Here is a 22,228-nt window from a genome sequence, read left to right as displayed (position 1 = left end):
GCTCAGCGCTAGGCCGGGAACGCCCACCCCCGGACACGGGGCGGCCGGCCCGGATCCCCCAGGGCCCGGTTTCTATTTGGGACCCAACAACAGGTGCCTGGGGAACAAAGCCGCGGATCGGGTCACCGACGTGCCCGGCCCTCGCTGAGGGGCCGGCGACTCTCCCGGGGGAAGAGGTGGCGGGGACGAGAGTGGGGGGAATACGCTGTTTCCAGCCCAGCTTAGGGCACAGAACGCAGGCCACTCTGCGGCCGCGCGGAGGGCCCGGGGTCCCCCGCCCAGGGCTCCCCTCGGGGGCGGGGCGGGGCGGCGGGGCCAGTGCAGGTGGCCCCGCGCGTCTGGGCCTGTCAGCCTGGGCGCGCCTGCGCCCGCGCCCGCCCCCCAGCGGCGGCCGGAGACCCGGCCCGCGGCCCCTCCCTTCCGCCCCCAGCGCCGGCCGCGCCGCTGCCGCGCGCTCCTCCAGGCGGCCGCCGACCGGGCGCCCCACCACGTCCCCGGCTCCCTCCGTCACCGCCCTCCTCCTCTCCACCCAGGATGCCGTCCACACAGTACTGGTGGCCACTGAATTTTAGTAAAATGGGGGCTATTCCCTTAACTTTGGTGTGTCATATACTAAAGTGGTGAATTTAAGGATCCACGGGAGTGTTACCCAGGGGCACGTAAATGGAGGGCTGCCTTGGACGCAAGCCCTGCACCTTCTGCCCGACTGGCCAAGTTACCCTCTCCGAGCCCCTCTTCAGTCAAATGGGGACAATGATAGTGCCTACCTCATAAAGCTGGTATCAAATAGCTTCCTGAGAGTTAGCTATTATTATTAGATAAACCAGCTCATTGTTGACTATCTAATAACAACTTCACCTCTTGCCCGCATCTTCCCTATTTCTTCCTTCTGTATGTGCTGACCTTTTTGTCCTTGATGATTTTTTTTTTTTGATGTTGTGAATCTAGACTATTTTCCATTAACTCTCAGATGGGGATGACTACTCTTGAAAAACTGTACACTCTTTAAAAAAAAACTTAATTGCATTAGAATTGGGAAGCTTTACTTCTGAGCAATTGGCCTACTTTTGTTACTACAAACAAAGCAAGACCACATCTCTTTTCCATCCTTACCACTGTCCTACGATCCGACTTTGATCCCATGTCCTGCAAAGCCCTTAGGATCTCCAGAATCGTTCTTGCAAATTGGTGTGCATTTAGTTGGTAACACATTAGTTCATGAAGTAACAAACACACATCATATGGAGCACCTTTTTGAAATGAAAGGGTTACCAATTAGATCCCTAAGGGTCATTCCATCTACAGACCCTACATATACAGACAGATCTCTCAAAACTCTTTTGTCTCCTTCACAATGACTAAGGTCATTGAGGGCGTAGTCTGACCCTCCATCAGACACTGGCACCCAGGAGCTCCCAATTTTCTGGATATTTCAGTGCACACTTAAGTGATTACAACTGTCCATTTAAAGAGCCAATCAAAATGAACAGAAGCAGCATTTGGGGTTGTCTATAAAAAGAGCCTTTGCCCCATGCATTCCTGGGATGGTAACACTGGATTCACTGGTTAATAAGAATAGTGTATTTCATAGGGATACAGCAAAAGTTCAGTAGTTCAGAGCTTGGCCTCTGGAGTCAAGACTGCCTGAATTGACATCCTAGGTCTACCACCTACTAGGCTATATGACCTTGGGAAGAATCCCTCCCTCTCTTGGCAGATTTTTAGACTGAAAAATGGAGAAAATAATAGTACCTACTTCAGAAGGTTGTTGGGAGGCTAAAGAGATAATAAGTGCTTATAACATATTGCATGCATACTAAAAGCATCTGGCCATCTGTAAACTATCATTTATAGAGGCTTTTCCATGTGCCAAGAAATTTGCAAAATCTTTTACATTTACTACTATATTTAGTCACTACAACCATGGCCCTTTGATACAAAAGTGTAGCTGAGGAAAGTTGAGTAAACTTTACAAGAAAACACAACTAGTTAGTGATAGGAGGGGAATTAAAATCCAAGTTTGCCTGAGTCCAAACTCTGACTCTGCTTTGATCCTTCAAATCCCACTTCAAAGAATTCACATGGGACAAAAATCCATTATTTTAAAGTAGCCCTGTCACTAACAAACCATGTATGTACCTTTACAGGCACTTCAAGACTGAAAAACCCAATGTACAATATCCTAGAGCTAAGAACAGCAGATCTGTATTATTTTTGTGTTTAAAGGCATTTATACAGTGGGTACTACAAAGCCCTTTTCCTTGACATTTTCTCATCTTACTCCCACATTGACCCTGAGAGAGAGGAAGGGTGTATAGTATAACCTCAAATTTTAACATGAGGAAACTACAGTAAATGTAAAAGCACTTTTAAAATTATGAAGTGTTAGATGTGTGACACCATCAGCAATAAGACTTCTTAAAATGCAATCCTGATTATGTCACTGTACCACTTAAAAAATCTTTCAGTAATTCTCCACCACTTACAGCATAAATAGTTGTTTCCTCGTTATTGCACAAAAGCGCCTTTACAGTTTCTGCAATTCCCTACCAAATCCCATGCCTGCACTACGCATATTACTCGGTAAGTTTCCATTTAAGCACATCTCCCACCTTTTGTTCTTGTAGTTCCATCCCTCTGACCCTAATTCCATCCAGCTCTCGAAGTCTCATCTCAGCAGCACTTGCCCTCAGCAACCTCTCAGGAACCTCCCAGGACCCCCTCTCCATCCAAGTTAATTAGACTCTCCTCTGGATTCTTTTAAGTACTAGGGACTTACAGCCATTACAACTCATCTCTCATACCACATGGTAATTGTCTAACAACACATCCGGTTATCCTGTTAGACTATGACTTCTTTAAAGGCAGAACTGTGTGCTTCCCTTCATTTTATTCCTGGGGCTCAATAAGTATCTATTAAATGTGAATGAATTAAGGTATCCCACAGACTATATGGTCTTCTTCACCCTAGACATTTTCAAGTTCTATTTTTATGCCTTAAAAACAAATAAAAATACTGAACTTTCAACTCTTATTGCTTAGTAATGAACGCTATGGACATTCTCACTCTGTTTCTGAACCTCACCCCACCTCTTACTGGTGATGAGTTTCAGAAATGGGGTGTTTTAAGCAGAATGAAAATGTCTAATAAAAGTAGCAGTTGAGCTCTTAATAGTATGTTTTGAAACTATCCACAGCACCAGATTCCCTCAGATGCCCTGTTCCCTTATCCTCACACTGAGGGATCACTAGCAAATTTAAGACATAATATATCTGAATTTTGTATTTATGTCACAATATGATTAAGCATATTTGTGGACTGGCCCCCAAGTCTATGCTCCATGTGTGATCACTGATTATGATTTGTATAGCAAACATCAAATTTACCAATATGTATTTTAAAACATTAGTACACTTACATACCAGAGCTACTCATTGTTTGTTCTTTTGTTCAGGTATTTTATTAACATAATTTAAATGTATGTAACTTGGAGACTTTGAGTCTATCATCAACCACTAACTAACTCCATTGCTTGGCCACAAATCCACAAATGACTCTTTAAACTATTTACGAGGAATGGAACAGGGCCCCTGCCCCCGCAGGGTCCACAGCCCAGCAATATCAGCACCCGCGTGTCCACTGCAGGCCCTGAGAAGCCCAGTTCTTCCACTTCTTCCCTGCCGGCAGTGTAGACTGCCAGCTACATCTCCCAGCTCCTGCCGACTTCTGCCCAGTATTTCTACAGTATCATTCTCCCTGACAAATATCTGCCTTGTCCTTCTCTCCTAACCCCTTCCTTCACTACCAAAAGCAAAAATACCCACTTCTGCCACCACTATGAAAACTCTCAAGCCGGTAGCACCTTCTACCTTCTGGGAAAATGCTCAGAATACAGACATCCTGTCTTGATGCCCCAGCAACTTGTCACACACATGCCCTCCTTGTGCCTGTCCTCCCCCTCTGCTGGGCCAAATATCTGGGACTGGCACTGTGCCTCAGACCTGCGTGCGTGCATGCGCGTGGGTGGGGGGGGCGAGGTGTACTCAACAGGGCAAGGAGGCCTGTGTGAGGGGCGAGGTGTGGGGGGGGTGAGTTGTGTGCATGTGTGAGGGGCGAGGTATGTGGGGGGGGTGAGGTAGGTGTGTGTGTGTGTGTGTGTGTGTGTGTGTGTGTGTGTGAGGGGCGAGGCGTGTGTGTGTGGGGGTGAGGTGTGTGTGTGTGTGTGTGAGGGGCGAGGTGTGGGGGGGTGAGGTGTGGGGGGGGTGAGGTGTGTGTGTGTGTGTGTGTGTGTGTGTGAGGGGCGAGGTGTCTCAACAGGGCAAGGAGTCAGGCCTCAGTGACTAAACACTTTTTGGTCCTCAAGGATGGTGCCGAGGGCCAGTCTGCCCCAGATCTCCCAGGCCACCCCGGCTGGCTTTCACTTAGCTCCAAACAGTCTCCATCCTCCGTCCTCCCTCTTCCTCCCCTTTCCCTACCCCACCCCTCCTCTTCAAAGGCCTGGCTGAAACCAGCCAGCATCTCACAACAGAAGCCAGAAGAAGCTCAAGGCTGTTGCCCCAGAAACCCAGACTAGAGAAAGGCTGGCTGGGCTATTTGTTTTTCCCTTAATCAGAAAATCCTACTGGGGGAGTGCTTGGGGGGGGGGGGTTCTCAGCTGCCAGAGTGGCTGGGATCCGGGCTAGTCCCTTCTAGCCCCGGTGGAGGAAGATAAAGTGCCAACTTTGCATTACAGTGGGAAGCAAAAGGAAGTGGGTAGGGAAGGGAGGGGGTGGAAAGGAGGCCTGATGGAGGGCTGCAGAAAGCAACTCCTCCGGAAAGGAAAAATACCTGACCTTTGGCCCTTGCAAAAGAGCCCCTAAAGACTTCCTCCAAGATACCCCAGCACCATTTCCAAGAGAGAGAAAAAAAAATTTTGAGGGCATGGCAGAACAGCCAGTGCCAGGAAGCAGCTGTCCTGCACGGAACACATACACACAAACCACATAGGTACTGCAAGGCTGGAGGATTGATTTCCATAGTGGTCTCAGCTTTCAGCTGGCTGAAACAAGCCAGCCCTTCTGGTTCGACTTTTAGAGCCAGTGCAAGGGAACACCGGGTGTGACAGAACAGAAACATCGGCACCTCCCATATATTAATTAATCAGGAATGCATAATGGCTAAACCCTCAAAGCACTAGGGAAGAAAGCTGCTACAGACACATGACGCTGACAGAGATGATACAGTTTTAAAAAGATGAAAGAAAAGAAAAAAATGGCATCCGAGTTGCTGGAATACCCTCTGCGATCCTGGGTACCAAAAACCAGGAACCTATCGCCGTTAAATCTGCATAGCTCAGTCCCCTGGGTGAAAATGAAAATGAAGGCTGCTGTCTCACAGCTTCCAGTAAATCCACTAGGAATCCATAGAGTTAATACTTTCAGGTTGTCAGGTGGCTACTGCATGTAAATAGGAAAGTTTAATGCAGATGTCTGTAAATATCTCCTTGCGTTTCAAAGGTGTCAATTCATCCAACCAGAAGACGGGGACAAACAGCTTAGTTAGCAGCAGGCAGGGCAAACTGCACTCTGGATAAATCGAGGCATAAAGTAAACAGGGTCACCCTCCTTCCCCACCTTGGGTACAAATCTCTGCCCAGTGCGTCAGCTCCCAGATATGGCCCCCAGGGAGCAGTGGGTGAATTTCCGCAACTCTCGTCCTGGCTCCGTCCCCTCCCGGATGCTCTTACCTGCTACCCTAAGGACTGCTCTGTCAGCGGGGTCCAGCACCGAGCCCCCGTGAATCTTTCTTTTTGATCTCTCATGTTTAGGCAAATTCCACGGTAATGTGTCTCCGGGAGCAGGAGATGCCGAGCCAGATTTCTGGCTGAAATCATCCTCATCGGAAAAATCCGCAGAGGAAGACACAGAGCAGCAATAGGACGCGTTCCCGGAACTCTACAGAGGATGACACAGGGAAAAAAAGGCATTAACGGCAAAACACGCACAGATGCTCCTCGATTTAAACAGCCCCCCTCTCCCCCCCCCCAAACTGAGGCTGGCATCCTGCACCATCCTCGGCGCTGAGGGGATACACAACCAAGAAATGAAACCCAGGGCTCACCATCTTTTCTTGGCTGTGTCTCCGACAGTATAAACAATACCCAGGCTGTTCCAATACATGGAAGATTTGCACAGAAGTGTGTGGCCTGCGGTCCGGCCGCCAGCTCTCAAATGACTGGCCCAACAATGAAGCCAGAATCAACAGCCTTCCTGTTACAAATCTATAGTATCTGGCTCCCCCACCAGGACAGGCGAAACATTTTCCATTACTAGACTGCTGGCTAATTCATCAAGGCAACTAACTGCAAGTTTCAAAAACAAAGCACAAATACAGGATGTCGAGTCCCAATTCCTGTCTGTTTTAAAGTCGCTTCACCACTGGAGTCTCGTTTCTGAAGAGTTCTGAGCCGCTTGGCCTCTCTATTTAATTTCCTTCATGAGACTGAAGCAGGTTCCCGGACAAGCGCAGGGAGGGAGGATGGATGGATGCTGAGAAGAGCCTTTCCTTGAGGCAGAGCACACAAAAGGCTGTTTTCAGAACCCTAAGGCAGCTCCAGTAAACAAACATCTGAACGCAGTTTAGAGCTCTTGAGATAATTTAAACTTCTGGCAAGTAACAGCTGCCAATAACGTAAAGGAGAGCGATGCAGTGCGGTGACAGGAAACTCTTCTCAGCTCCTGGTCATTACAGTGAAATGGGGAAACATGATGCTTTCCTGAAAGCACTTCGCCTGAAGGTTGGTCCTCCCTTCATCTAGCTGGAGCTGATCTGCAGGATCTTATCTTGCAAAAAAGGGTTATTATACCTTCCATACAGGGGAAAGGCACACAATGTTATTCCTTCCTTCTTTATTAAGTTTGTGATTATTTAGAGATCCACCAGCTTACTATCAAAACAAGGATGCTGACTGTGCTGTGTACAGGGTTATAGATAAAATGAACGGTCCGAGGGAAATCTCTCCTTTCCCATTTAGAATTTCACTTCACTCAGGCTCATGAAGATGCAAAACTGGTATGACTTGAATACCTGAAACGTATCTTTCAGCCACAGATTCCTCAGAAGCACACGGCCAGCAGGAGTCAGTGAGGCATGCTCCAATTTGAGCAAAAACACTGTGCTGCTCACAAAAGCAGAGGCAACTGCAGCAAAAACAGGCTGTGTGAGCGACACCCCAAAGCACTCACCCGAGGCATGTGAAATAAACGGTAAGTGAATCAGAACTACTGATCTCACCTCGGTCTATTCAGGCATGTGGCTACACATGGTCAACAGCATCGTGTTCAAAGTACACATAATATTCCCTGTAAGGCAAAGCATCTAGGACTTATATCTTCAGCTCTATTCTTCCCCAAAAAAGCAGTCATCCCTTGTATTTTACATGACATTTCATCGCTTTAGCTAATCTAATTAATTTATTTAGATTTTGTGGGGTTTCCTGGTGGCAGTAATGTATTAGGCAAACTTGAGGCAAATAAAGAACCAAAACTGATTTTCTATATTGTAGCTAGAGTCCACAGAGTAGTGAGTGGCATGAAGTCAGTCACAGAATGCTATTATCAACCTAATTTATTTTCCATGCTTTTCTGAAAATTCCTCTTAAGCTCTCTGAGGTTGTATTGTTGGCTGGGTTTGTAAAAAAGGTGACATTCTTAAAGACTTTCAAAGGGGTATTGGGTATCTTTGGTTACCTTCTGTCTCCCTTAAGATGGCTTCCTACCTGTCCTTACTTAAGGTCATCACTTATCTGTGTGATTATATTTCTCGTTGCCTGCACAATTTCAGTGAGTACAGTAATTGATTGTTTATCTTCACAGACAGACTTAGGGAATAACCGTTAAAGTACTGCTCCTTTCCAAAAACCACTGGTTATTGATTTTTGTAGATAGAGTAATTTTTTTTAATGGCCAGAGTCTCAGCTGATTGAACAGCAAAATGTGATTTATGCCATGACATAAACACCATTAATCACATGGAGCCAGATGGGAACAGTTACTACCCCTGGACCCAAGGGTGTTGACTGGTGCAGCCTCTAATCTGGTAGTGTCAGTGGTAAACACATTAAAGAAAAAGGAATTAAAGACAGCACCACCTCTTTCGGCAAAATATCATAGGATATATTCATAGGTACATATTCATACCCGATAATCTCCTGGCTACTTGCTTCAAGTGTTTCAATAAAGCATTCGATTCTTTTTCCACATAATATGGAATGTACATTACACTTCAAAAATGTAAATTGCACAAAATTAGGTCCATTTGAGCCTTGAAAACTGAGGATGGATTTAAATGGAACTGCTATGCAGTCAGCCAATCCTATAAAACTGTATTCTTTATTGATTTGAAATGACTTGCCAACTCATATCACTGTCTTGGGAGGTAGAGGTAAGACTGTAGGAGTACAGTTCACTTTTCTTGTGGAAAAAGCAAACAAGTTCTCTGACCCAAAGTACAGAGCCTAACCTTTGCTATGGGGCTTGGAAGGGTAAGACCCAGGAAGAGGGCTCTTGTGACCAGCAAAAAGCCTCACGCTCCTATCTCGTGTTGCCTAAGGCTTGATTCCTATTAAAATATAAATTATCTATGTCCATCAGTGGGGGATTGGATAAATAAATTACTGTATATCCATAATCCATACAATAGACTATCTGCAGCAATTAAACCAAAATGTTATTGATCTACACTTAGCAAAGTGGAAACTGTTCATATAGAATTATTATTTAGAAAACAAAAAAACAACCACTGTGTGAGTGTAGGTGGATAGATGAATGATCGATAAATAGGCAGACAGATGATTGGCAGATAGATAACTATTTACCAGTATATAAACAGTGGTTATCTCTGTGTAATGACTAGTATTATGAGTGCATTTAATTTTATTCCTTATAATTTTTTACTCTAAAACAAATACACAGAAATATTACTACAAAGATAAAGAGACCTTGTTAACAGTCAGAGAAAATATACAAGACTCCAGGAAGAAGTAACCAAGCCAGTGTTTGGGGCTCAGAAACACCCTGCAAAGTTGAGGAGATCTATGAAAACATCTCTCCAGAACAAAGCACATAAGTAAATACACACAAATTCTGCACATGATTTTATGGGGCTCACTGACTCACTAAGGACAGGTTAAGGCCCCAATTTACACCATCATCTGTCATCATTTGGCATCCTGAGAACAAGAGAAATAGGAAAGAGCTGTGGGGTACATGGAAAGAGGGGAAAGGGTAATTGGGACAGTGAAGACAAAGCTGGCCTAGGTCATTATATTTTTAACATTTGGCCTTTTTTTATGATAAAGGACCATGAGCCACCTCAGGACCAATGTTGGATCTCCATAACCAGAAAAACACTAAGTTGTGAGAAACAAAAAAACCTGTATTGTGTCTTACTACAGCCTAGTTTAAGGCAGTTTTAACAATTGAGTTAGATCACCAAAGGCTTTAAAATGACTTTCCTAATAGCCAATTTATTCACATGGTATAAAAACAACCCAAATCTCCTAAAGCCAGGATAATTACATAATGCAACATTTTTAGAAGAGGAACTAAACAATAACTTCTCTAATTGAAACCCCGGTGGGGGATCTGAGATAAGTACAATGGAACTGCCTAGATTGGAAGCCGCCCAGTCTTAGCACCCTGATCTGAATGAAGGAGCCAGGAAATTGTCGCTGCACTAGGCATTCTCAAAGTATGGAGAAACAAGGGCAGAGATAAGGGTTTGTAAAACAGCCAGATTTCTTAGGACCCCAGAGACCAGGAAGATAACTTTTAAAAACCCATGTCCTTATGCATTAAGTACATTTCTGTAAGTCTATTTCCAAAAGTTTACGAACAAGTAAAAAATAAAAAGCACAAGTGGAAATAATTTGATAAATCCAGACTATGGGTCATTCTACAAGATAACTCTCCTGCACTTTTCAAAAAGGTCAATGTCATGAGACATACATACCCAAAAAGACAGAACTTTAAATTTAAGAAGACAACAAATTCGTGAACCTTGATGGGATTCTGTACTTGTTTTTAAGCTAAAAAGACAGGAGCAACTGGGAAAATATGAACATGGATCATGGATTGTTTATTATGTGATACTGGGGAATCATTGTTAATTTTCTAAGGTGTGATTACAAGACTTGTGTAGGAAAGTATCCTTGTCATAGGAGAGGAAGGCTGAAGAAACTCATAACGTGTGCACTTATTTGCAACGGTTTTAAAAACAGACAGCTGGTAAATATGGCAATAGGTTAACAGTAAGTATTCACTGGACTATTTTTTCAACTTTTCTATAATTTGAATATTTTTGAAATGCTATGAAACACATAACAGGGTCTTTTTTGTTTGTTTTTTTAAGTGTTGTTTAGTCTAGGCCTCTTCTCACTGGATCAAGATCCCCAGGTCGTAAGCACACAGTGATAGTGTTTACCTAAGTAATTTCTCATACGCTTAGAGAAGCACGGGAGCAGTGACCTCCATCAAGACTGCAGAGAAGGGCCCTCGCTGCCTCAGTGCTAAGCATCGCTTTAGATGGAAGGGTATAAAAGAAGCTCCTCTATTATTCACTTAATATACAGTCTAGTGAACCCAAAGTTTGTTCAAAATCACATTTTTTTTAAATATTCTACATAAACAAAAGTTCTAATTTTATTTAAAATCCATTGATTAGGTTAGTGCAAATACTAACTTCTTACATATTATCTAAAAATACATGGTAAGGCCCAAGACGATCCTTACATATTTATAAATATATATTACATATACTTGTGTGTGTGTGTGTGTGTGTTTGGAAATAAGCCAGTAAGCAAGGGCCCATTATCTGATTGTAGAGATTCCAAGCAAATGACCTCTAGCACCAGTAAATAGATGCAGAAGAAAGGAGTTAAGGAAAATATAAGAAAGTGTGTTAACCCCTTGAAGATAACATGAGTTATGGTAAATTTGGGGGATAGTGTGCTTGTTTTAGTTTAAATGTTTTTCAAAACGAGTTGAACAATTCAAGTACTCTCTCATCAAATAAACAGTTCTTAATTGGCCTCTAAACTGAAACCACCTTTAAATAGTAAGAGGGAGGAGGCCTCTGGTTTGGTGGGGCCTCAGCTGGCTCTCACCATCTCCATTTAGGGGAGATTTCAGGAGCCCCTAAGTCAGGAAGAGAAGCCTGGGTGGAGCTAGAGAGGAAACGGGGGTCAGAGGGAGCTGGAAGGCTCTTGGATCTGACTCCAGGGAGGAGGCTTTGGGCAGAGAGCTAAGGAAGTCAAAGGTATCTTTCTAGGTAGAAAGGCCCAGTTCATCAGCCTATGAAAGATAACCATTGGATTCAGGACAACACTCTTTTTAGGTTATAAAGATCATACATTGATCAGAGTGTTCCCCGGTCTGATGTTTTTGGGGAAACTGACCCTGATGGTGGGAAACAGGAAGGAGGACATTTCCAAATTCATTTACCTCTAGCTGTGTAAGAAGCTCTACATGGTAGGTATCAAAGACTCATTTCCAAAAGGAGCATGTTTTCAAATTCTATGCAGTCGTGGCTTAGCACTAAAACATTCTGCAAGACTTCCTTTCAACTTAGCCATCATAGTCTAACTATAGGCATCATTTACTGAGTGACTGTAGTCAGGGATTGTTTTGAACATTTTCTTTCACACACCATCTTATTTAATACTCACTGTGACCCCATAAGGAGACACATGTTTAGGGAAGTTAAATAACTTGTCCACAGTCATTCTGCCAGTACAAAGCAGAGCCAGGATTTCCACCTGGGTCCTTTTGACCCCAAGCCTGTGCTCTCAACCATGTCGTATTAAGTGCCCTAAAATGTGGTCCCAGGCACTGGGAGGAACATACTCATAGCCTTCAGAGATCTCACAGTGTATTTGGGGAGCTCAAAAGGATTAGACTTGTTTTGTGCTCAGTACTAGGCACAAAGCATAGAAACAACCAGAGACAGGTGTCAGTTCACAATAATGAAAAGATACCCAAAAAATACAACTACTCAAAAATGGAAAGGACTGCTCTGTGCGTGTGAACTCCTTGATCGTCCCTTGGAGATCTCTTCTCTGGTAGAACACTGAATTCGCCTTGTGGTGCCTAGGATTCTTGATCCTACGTGTTCCTACACCTCCACAGATCCTCTCCCCAAACAGATCACACATAAAAGAAAAATTATGTAAGGTATCAAAATCCCAAATCTTTCTAAAATTGTAAAAACATTTCAAAAATGGCAAAGACATCTTTTTTTTCAAGTCCAGCTTGATTCAATCATATTAAAGTTATAGAAATAGACCCATCAAGAACTAGTTTACGTGTGAGCATATGCAGATAGTCCTTCCAAACTGAGGAAGGACATTTTAAATAATTTGCCTAGAAAAGCAAACACAACTCTGAAGATAGCCCCACAAAACATAAACATATTGGGAAGACAAACTTAAATACTGAAAACATCTCTAACTAGAGACTACTTAATCTTACATTTTAAATGGATGTTTATTTATATCAATCAATTAAAAATATGTCTTAAGCACCCATAGGCTTCTACTTAAAATCTAACTGGGAGAGCAGAAGTGATAAAACAGCCAAGTTATAATTAAACATGATCATCTTATCTTTATATATTAAGCTGAAAAAATATGTCTTCCAGTACAGTAATATAAATATATACAAAACATATTTGATAATATAAAGTCAATTAGGGGAGAAAGGTTGACTCAAATTCCAATATCATTAATGTTTTGCCTTCAGTCTTATGCAGAGCCTGTTTATATATTTATCCTGAATGAAGTTTAAAAGCTAGTGAACTAGGTAACATGTACTTAGTGGAACACATAAGAAAAAAAAAAGAAAATATCCTCTCCTAATCCCATAACTCACCCTCCCCTCTAAAAAAAGTATATTTGGGCTACTACATCTCTTTAGAAAGTTGTTAATTACCAAAAGCAATACATAAAAATTAATAAATAAAATAACCTGACAATCGCATTTGCTATTTCATAATTTATCTGGATTTCTTTTGTCATTAAATGTTACATCAATAATTTTTCTATTTGAGGTTTTATGTTCAGCTACAAATTGTAACAAACCATTGTGCAATTAGGAAGTTGATTTGGCTTAACTGAAATGACAAATGTGTATTGAAACTTGAGACTTGAACAATAAGTGAGGCACTAGAATACTTCTCAACACCCTGTGTGAGCATGAATTCTACCGTCTGCGGGAGATGAAGGTGCTGTGTCATCTGCCTTAAGACAAAGCAATTGGCTCCATGTCCTGCACAGCCCTAAGCAGAAATGAAATTATACAAGAAATGAGAATTAAAAGTCATGTCTTGGCCCTCTGGCTGGGGCTAAGGAGGAATGGAGAGGGAGTATATTTGGACAATAATGTCCAGATTTTTTTTTTAACTTTCAATGGCTCTAGGGATGGAAGCTAGAACTTTGGGGCACTCATTTCTCTGATCTGAGAGGACCCATTTTGGGGAACCTCTTTAATCATACAAAAACAAGACAAGGTTGCTCAGACATATTGCAGATTGATCCTAACAAGCCTTTCTACTAAAGCCAGAGAAAGTATGAATTAGGAAAACAAAGCAAATACCCTGAGACAGCAAGGATACTGGCGTGTCTCAAGTGTGAGTCTAGAGAGAGTCAGATAAACATTTTCATAACCACAAGCTGGTTCTCATGTGTGTTTTATGGCAATTACATTCCCTATGCAATATGAAAAGCCTGATACTGAGAATCTGGTTTTAGATTTCCCATGTTTAATAAAGCCTGGCAGAAAAAAGATCTTCTCTGGAGAAATGTACCTTCAATCCAAGCTTCAAAAATTGCCACAAAGTTTCAGCAAAGGAAAGCTCATGATAAAAAAAAAATGCAAAACAGGGGTGCCTGGGGGGGAATGGGCGAATGTGTCCAAGGATATAAATATCCAGTTATAAAATAAATAAGTCCTGCGAATGTAATGCACAGCATGGTGACAGTTAATAATACTGTACTGCACATTCAAAAGTTGCTGAGAGCAGACCCAGACTCCAAGAAGGGACCAGCAGTTACCAGAGGAAAAGGGTTGGAGAGGGTGGGTGGGGAGGGAGGGAGAAGGGGATTAAGGGGCACTATAATTAGCAATCACAACATAGGTATATCATGGGGAAGGCAGGACAGCACAGAGAAGATAAGCATGACTCTATAGCATCTTACTATGCAGATAGACAGTGACTGCAAGTAGGAAAGTGGGTGAAGACTTGATAATGTGGGTGACTGTTGAAATCACAATGTTGTTAGTGTAAAACCTTCATAAGATTGTATATCAACGAAACTTTAATTTTAAAAAAGTTGCTAAAATTTTTAAAGTTCTCATCACAAAAATATATTCCATAACTATCCATGGTAACAGATGTTAACTAGACTTACCATGGTGATCATTTCACAATATATACAAATATTGAATCACTATGTTATATACCTAAAATTAACATAACATTGTTTGTCAATTATATCTCAATTTTTTTTAAAAGGTGCAAAACTTACAATGAGATAAGACCCCACTGGTATTACTACAGAAACAACAGACACAAACCCATAGACAAAACTTCAAGTATATTAATTATCAGTTATTAAATATAAAATAGATGTGTTTGATATGTTTAAAGAAAGGGATAAGGGCATCAAAAGTAGGAGTTAGGAACAAGAGATTATCAAAAACACAAAGCAATGGAAAATACAATAATGTAAATTAAAACCCTGTGAACTGAAATACATTAAAAAAACAAACTCCTACAAATCAGTAAGAGAAGCACACACAACAAAACAATGAAAAGAGCCATGAAATGGACATTTTGTAGGAGAGGAAACACGTATGGCTAATAGACATATGAAAAGATGTTTGGTCTCTTTCGTGATCAGAGTAAAGCAAATCAAACCCACAGTGAATAGCATATTACATATATTCAATTGGCAAACATTTTTGAAGGCTAATATTACTAAGTGCTGAAAAGAACATGATTCCTCAAGCTTGTTTACACAGGGCTCATAGAACTGTAACTGGTGCAAGTGCTTTGGAAACCAGTTTGGCATTATTTCCTAAAGTTTAACTTTCATGTAGCAATTCCTCTAAGCATCTACCCAAGAAAAACTCTTCCGCATGCAGAGTAAGAGACACATGTACAAGCAAACTTGGAGTAGCACTCAAACAAGTAAAGGCCTGGAAACAAATGCCCATTTACAAGAGAGTGAATGAATGAACTATTGTACCGAAACACAAAAGTCAGAATGAAGAGACGACAGTGACCTGCCACAGTGTGGCTGAATAGTAGCAATGTAGTATTACATGCAAAAAGTGAGCTCCAAATAATTACATAAACTATGATAACCTTTCTTATTAAGCCAAAAACAACTAAAACTATGAAATGTAAATGGTTTGGGAATACACAGAGATACAATAAACTCTGTGAAAAGGGAAACAGAGAATGATATAGATGCTTCAGAATGATGGTTACCTTGAGTAGAAAGAGCCAAGTGGCTAGAAGGGAGAGACCAGATGGTTAGACATAGGTTACTGCCAAGATCCTAGCTTTTGTTTTCAATGATGGGTTGTGAGTGCTTATCACACAGACAGACAGATGGATACACAGACATACTAGGCTGTGCATGAGCCAATGATGAGAGTGTCATATATCAGCCATCTCACTTTCTTTTCCTCCCTCTTTAACACCATCATGTTAAAGTTCAAGTTCCAAAACCTAAAACCGTTGTCACTCATGACTACATTTGTGGAGCATTTTGTAGTTCATAAAACCTTGGTAAATATTATCTCATTTAATCCCGCAACAACCCTATGTGCGGGGGGGTGAATATATATGTATTATATTCCCATTCTACATCAAAGAAAACTATGGCTCAAAGAGATGAAGTGATTGTTCTAGTTTAAATCTTGAAAACTCCAAATTGTGTATTCTTTCCTGTATGAGCTTGAAGAAAATCTGTCCTTTCCAAACCTCCCCACCCTCCACTTCAAATCATGCAATACTTAAGAGATCTTGAAGAAATAATACATTCAGCCTCCAAATCACCAAAGGTAGACACCAAAACCAACTCCCTTCAGAGAAGAGATTTCTCAGAATAATGGGTCCCCTTCCCAACCACCTGCAGAGGGTCATGCTGGAAGTCTCGTTATCTTTACTATCACTGTTTTCAGGTGCACACTGACACCTTCTGAGCAGCTCCTTCCTGAGGTTCTGCTGGAGCCCAGGCCACAGACGTTCTGAGAGTCTGTTCCCAGGACCCTGTGCTTTCTTTCACAGGCTCTCTCCAGGTCATATCAGACATACGATCATACAGATTTAATACATTTTCCCATTACATGTTGGAAAGGACTTTATTATTTAAATGTATTTTGTTAAAATAGCTTTTTCGTAACACTAAATTTCATTTATGTGCAATTAGATAAAGATTGAATTGCAACTGCCCAGTTGAAATAACAATACACTTTGCAGTCATTTAATTAAAGATTGCTTTTTGAAGTTCAAGTTCCAAACTTCTTATTTTGGAATCAGTAACATATTTACATCTCAGTTGTTCCAAAGGCCCTTAAGGAGCTCATACCTTAAGGAGACTGGAGCGTCTAATGGACACACCACCTGGCCGAAAGCACAGGATTCAGACCACTGGTGTGGACGGCAGAGGCTCCCCCTCGCTCCCCTGAGGTCCCTCCCTAGAGCTGCTGGGAACTCGACACAGGTGAACCCACCTACCACACTGCCCATCCCTGCTGTCCTTGGCCACTGGTCCAAATTCAAGCTCCGTGGGCACCTCTCCTCTCAAAGACTATCATCTTCCTGCTATCTGTACCTCCTCTGCCACTGCCGTCCTTGCCGATTTTTTCTAGGTGCCCTTTGGAACCTTTATTTCAGCTGTCAACAAGCTCTACCCCCTCACCTAAAGTGGCAACTGCTCGTCTTACCTCCATCACCCGCTCTCTGGGCACCTGCGTTCCTCCGCCAGCGGCTGCTCCTTCTCCCATGCATCCCATCAGAAGCCTACCAAGCCATCATCCAATTCCACTCTCTTCTTTCTTATGTCTGCCCTGTGGCCGCACCCCCTCACTGACTGAGGACTTCGGTATCTGACTCACTGCCTCTTCTCTTCAGTGAGTGTTGTCATCGTCCACTAGATTTCCACATCATTTGGCTGAGCTTCAGCCACAAAAGTTGCTAACCTCCTGAATTCAAATAACCCTTCTCTTCCCTCCTCTTCCGCTCCACGGCTCCGTTCTGGATGATGACATTACCTGGAACTGAGCCATCTATGAAACTTCTCATGCTAACCCCACAACATAACCTCAAATTTCCAGCTCTCTGATTCGCTCACTCCTTTTCAAGCTAATCAGACCTCCACTTCTTTGCTCTTCATTGGATGCATTCCTGCCCTTGTGATTTCCTGTTCTTCCTCAGCCACTCTCATGATGCACCATTACAAGCATTCTCTTGAAATCAATATTCCAGCTCCCTTTTCCAGAGCTATCAATTCCACCTCCATCTCAGATCAGCCAAAACACTCACCTTAACTCCTGATCCTAAATTGCTGAAATCTACTTTGAAAACATCATTCAACTAGTCACTTTGATCCCTCAACAAACATAAAAGCATCTAACATCAACAGGGCCCTCAGCACCATCCCTATTTTACCTCCATCAATCCCTAAATGTGTCCATTCTGCCCCTGCCCCTACCTTTTTTCACCTCAGGTCCACACAAAGGCCCCCTTTCTTCTCACCAAAACATCTCAAATGTCGCCCATCTTAAGAAAACCTTTCTGAATCCTACATCCTCCTTTACTGCCTGAATTCCTCATTCCTTCGTTTGGCAAACTTCTTTAACCAGTAATCTAAAAATGCTCTCTTCGTGTCCTCATCTCCCATTCATTTTTCCCTATTCGTTTTTAAATTGACTTTTATTTTTATCAAAGTTAAGATATGCCCATAAATTAAGAAGCAAATAGTGATGAAAAGCATTTGGCCTAAAAGGCTGCTACCCAGACAAACAGTTCTGTCACTGATACAGGTTTCTGATCAAATGTCACCTTATCAAAAAACATCCCTTGACTATGCAACATAAAACTGTAGGCCATCATTCCACACCCAATTTTCTCTTCTCCCTTACTTCAAACATTTTTCTTCAACCACTTATCATTTCCTAACATAATATATATTTAGTTATTTATTATCTCTCTCCCCTTTCTAGAATAGAAACACTATTTTTATAGGATCTGTGCACAGAGCAGACATGTTAATAAATATAAGTGGAATTAATGCAGATATATTATAATTCTAGTAGGATATTCAACTAGAACTTTCCTGATCTGTTTTAGCTGATGCCCCAAAGGCTAGGAATGAATGATTCATTAAGTTCCACCACCTTTCAACCCTAAAGGGATCCTAAAGGAAAACGCTAGAACACCACAACTCAAAATGTGCCCAGAGACTAGTACCAGTCTGAGAATTGTTTTTACTAGTTTGCTACAAGGTAAATATAGAAATCAAGAGTATTTAGAATAATTTGACATTGCCATAAAGATACAAATGGTCAGTAGACTTGCCTTGTTGAACAGACCATGTCAAGTGGTGTTGAACTCATGTGGTAAGTCACCTGCGACGTGAGCAGAAGACCAGTCATACATTAAGGACCATATATAGATCTTCAGTGGGTTGAAAATTTTTTTTTAAATCTCCCCAGAAATATATGAAAAGAAAGGCCATCAAAGAAGGCCATGCTAAGTCACTGTAGCAGCAATTAGAGCAGCAGAAGGCCATCTTCCTCTCAGAGAGAGGCGGACAAAGCCAGAAACCAAGGGAAGCAGTGCTTTGGAGGTGGCAACCTCAGGCATTTCTTCCAAGAAGACAGGTTGGGGTGCTTACCCTGTACCTTAAACCAAGGACAAGTGCTTTAAGGAGACCTCTTAAGGGTGAAATATGTCTCCTCTGAGGTTGAGGAATGTGTGACTAGAATATGACTCTCACCAAGAGAATCTAAAGGTGAAGACTATGGCTGGAGTTGAAAGGCTGCCCAGAACTGAGCAGCCCGTCCATGGCCAGCAAAGGCACGTGTTTTCCGGGGACCTGAGACAGGCCCCAAGAGAGAGGGAACTTAGACTCCTATGCAAAAGGACCCTAACCCAAGTGGACCTTGTGGATGGAAGAAGGGACCAAATAGAGGGGGTGAATCACCAAAGCTTAGGGGGCCAAGACATGAATATGCAAGCAGAGGAAAGACTTTTCCCATGTGAAGAGAACTGCAACCCATGCAGAGGGCACTGACAGCAGATCCCAGCGCTATGGGCTGCGCAGAGCAAGGCCCTTGTCCCTAACGCCTCTTCTCCCTGGGCCCACCCTAGAGCAGTCAGAAGCAACAGCTGGAGGATATAGGAGAAAAGCAGGGAAGAAAAGAGGAGAAACCAACCACACCCTTTGCCACTTCAGCCAGACCCTAGCTCAAGCTGAGGGAAGAGGGAAATACTAACTTTGAATATGGAGCTTTGATAATACACAAGATTAGGCTGGAGTTATATTAATATTAGACTGGACTAAAATCTTTTTTTTAATTAAAGTATCATTGATACACAATCTTATGAATAAATACACAACACAGTGATTCAACATTCACCCATATTATCAAGTCCTCACCCCCTCCACTGCAGTCACTATCAACATAGCAAGATGTTAGAGAGTCATTAATTGTATTCTCCATGCTGTACTACACTCCCCATGACCTACCTATATTATGATTGTGAATTATTGTGCTCCTTAATCCCTTTCTCTGTCCTCACCCACCCCCACCCCAACTCTTCCCCTTTGGTAACCACCAGTCCCTTCTCAGTCTGTGAGTCTACTGCTATTTTGTTCCTTCTGTTTCACTTTGTTCTTATGCTCCACAAATGAGTGAAATTATTTGGTATTTGTTTTTCTCTGCCTGGCTTACTTCACTGAGCATCATACCCTCATTTGCATGTTGTTGCAAATGGTAGGATTTTTCTTCTTGTGGCTGAGTAATATTCCATTGAGTATATGTACCACATCATCTTTATACATTCACCTGCTGATGGACACTTAGGTTGCTTCCACATCTTGGCTACTGTAAATAGTGCAGCAATAAACATAGGGGTGCATCTGTCTTTTTGAATCGTGGACCTTGTTCTTTTTCGGTAAATTCCTAAGAGTGGAATTCCTAAGTCAAACAGTACTTCTATTTTTAGTTTTTTGAGGAATCTCCATATTGTTTTCCACAATAGTTGAACCAATTTACATACAACACTGTAGGAGGCTTCCCCTTTCTCCACATCCTGGCCAGCACTTGTTGTTTCTCGTCTTTTGGGAAGCATGACCACTCTTTCTTGGAACCCGTGCTTCTCTTGGCTTCTGTGACACCGTTCTCCCCGGGTTTCCTTCTCTGATCGCCTCTTCTGTTCGTTTCTTCCTGATGGCTCTCTCTTCCACCATTTAACCTGCATGTATTTTTGCCTGGAACCTAGGCACACTATCTGAGCTCTTATCTTCCTTCCTCAGTCTACAGGTGCCCCTGGATGAGGCTCATTCACTCTCCGAGCTTTGTCGACATCCTCTGAACTGAGCACTATCTGATCTGTCTTGCCAACTATCTTTTCCTGTAAATTCCATAGTAATAACCAACTGCTTTGTAGACATCACTCCTTGGATGGCTCACAGCCACTTCAAAAGTCACATGTACAAAAGCCAGTATCTCTTCCCCCTTCCCTATACCACACCCTATTCCTTTCATCTTGATCTATTCTAGTTTTAGTGAGACTATAGAATCTATCCATGTGCTAAAGCTAGAAACCAACCAACAAACAATAAAAAATATATAACGAGGGGCGGAGCCAGGATGGCGGCGTGAGTAGAGCAGTGGAAATCTCCTCCCAAAAACACATAGAGCTATGAAAATATAACAAAGAAAAATCTTCCTAAAATACAGACCACAGGACACAGGACAACATCCAGACCACATCCACACCTGCAAGAACCCAGCGCCTTGCGAAGGGGGTAAGATACAAGCCCCGGCCCGGCGGGACCCGAGCGCTCCTCCCCCCGGCTCCCGGCGGGTGGAAAGAAACCGGAGCGGTTTTGTTTTTTTTTTTGGCGAGCGCTTTTTGGAAGCCTTAAAGGGACGGGCCCCCGTTGCTAGGGAGGCAGGGTGGCGGACCGGTGAGCAGGTGCCTGGGACCGGCGGTTGAGGACAAAGAATATCCCGCATTTCTCCCTGCGGGACCGGCGGGCAGGTGCCTGAAACCGGTGCCTGAGGACGGAGGAAATCGCGCGTTTTTCCCCTTTTCTTTTTCTCTTTTTGGCGAGCGCTTTTTGGAAGCCTTAAAGGGACAGGGACCCCAGTGCTAGGGAGGCAGGGTGGCGGGGCTGGTGAGCGGGTGCCTGGGACCGGCGCCTGAGAACAAAGAATATCCCACGTTTTTCCCTGCGGGACCGGTGGGCGGGTGCCTGAGACCAGCACCTGAGGACAGAGGAAATTGCGCATTTTTCCTCTTTTTTTTTTTGTCTCTTTTCTGCGAGTGCTTTTTGGAAGCCTAAAAGGGACAGGGACCCCGGTGCTAGGGAGGCAGGGCGGCAGGATTGGTGAGCGGGTGCCTGGGACCAGTGCCTGAGGACAAAAAATATCGAGCGTTCCTTCCCTGCGGGACCGGTGGGTGGGTGCTTTTTGGAAGCCTTGAAAGGACAGGGACCCTGGTGCTAGGGAGACAGGGCAGCAGGACCAGTGAGCGGGTGCCTGGGACCGGCACCTGAGGACAAAAAAAAAAGAAAAAAAAACATCGCTTGTTTTTTCCTTTTTGTTTTTTTCTTTCTTTCTGTTCCCTCTCTCATTGTTGCTGTTGTTGTTTTGGTTTGGAGAGTGCTTTTTGGAAGTCTTAAAGGGGCAGGACAGGTCACTTAGACCAGAGGCAGGGAATCTGGGGATCTCTGGGCACCCTAACCCCCTGGGCAGCAGGGAGCACAGAGACCCCTTACGGAGATAAATAGCCTCCTGGGCGCTCCCCCTCCAAACGGGGCTCCACCATTTTGGAGGAACAGCCCCAGCCAGACCAAGCCCACAGCAACAGCGGAGATAAACCCCAAAGCAACTGGGCAGGAAGCAGAGGCCCTGTCTGCGCACAGCTGCCCAGCACAAGCAACTAGAG

At 43.1% G+C, this 22,228-nt stretch overlaps 1 protein-coding gene across 17 annotated transcripts in view; it reads right to left on the bottom strand.

The window, feature by feature from the left end:
* DST (dystonin) overlaps window positions 1-22,228 on the bottom strand; it is a 397,695-nt gene that overhangs the window by 312,676 nt on the left and 62,791 nt on the right. For all 17 annotated transcript variants that reach the window (XM_073224747.1, XM_073224742.1, XM_073224734.1 and 14 more), the window contains exon 4: window positions 5,727-5,934. In XM_073224747.1, the coding sequence (XP_073080848.1) occupies window positions 5,727-5,934 (208 nt within the window). The remainder of the gene's footprint in view (window positions 1-5,726; window positions 5,935-22,228) is intronic.

Source organism: Manis javanica, chromosome 16 (assembly GCF_040802235.1).
Source record: "Manis javanica isolate MJ-LG chromosome 16, MJ_LKY, whole genome shotgun sequence".
Lineage (NCBI taxonomy): Eukaryota > Metazoa > Chordata > Mammalia > Pholidota > Manidae > Manis > Manis javanica.
This window is presented reverse-complemented; position numbering and strand designations above follow the sequence as displayed.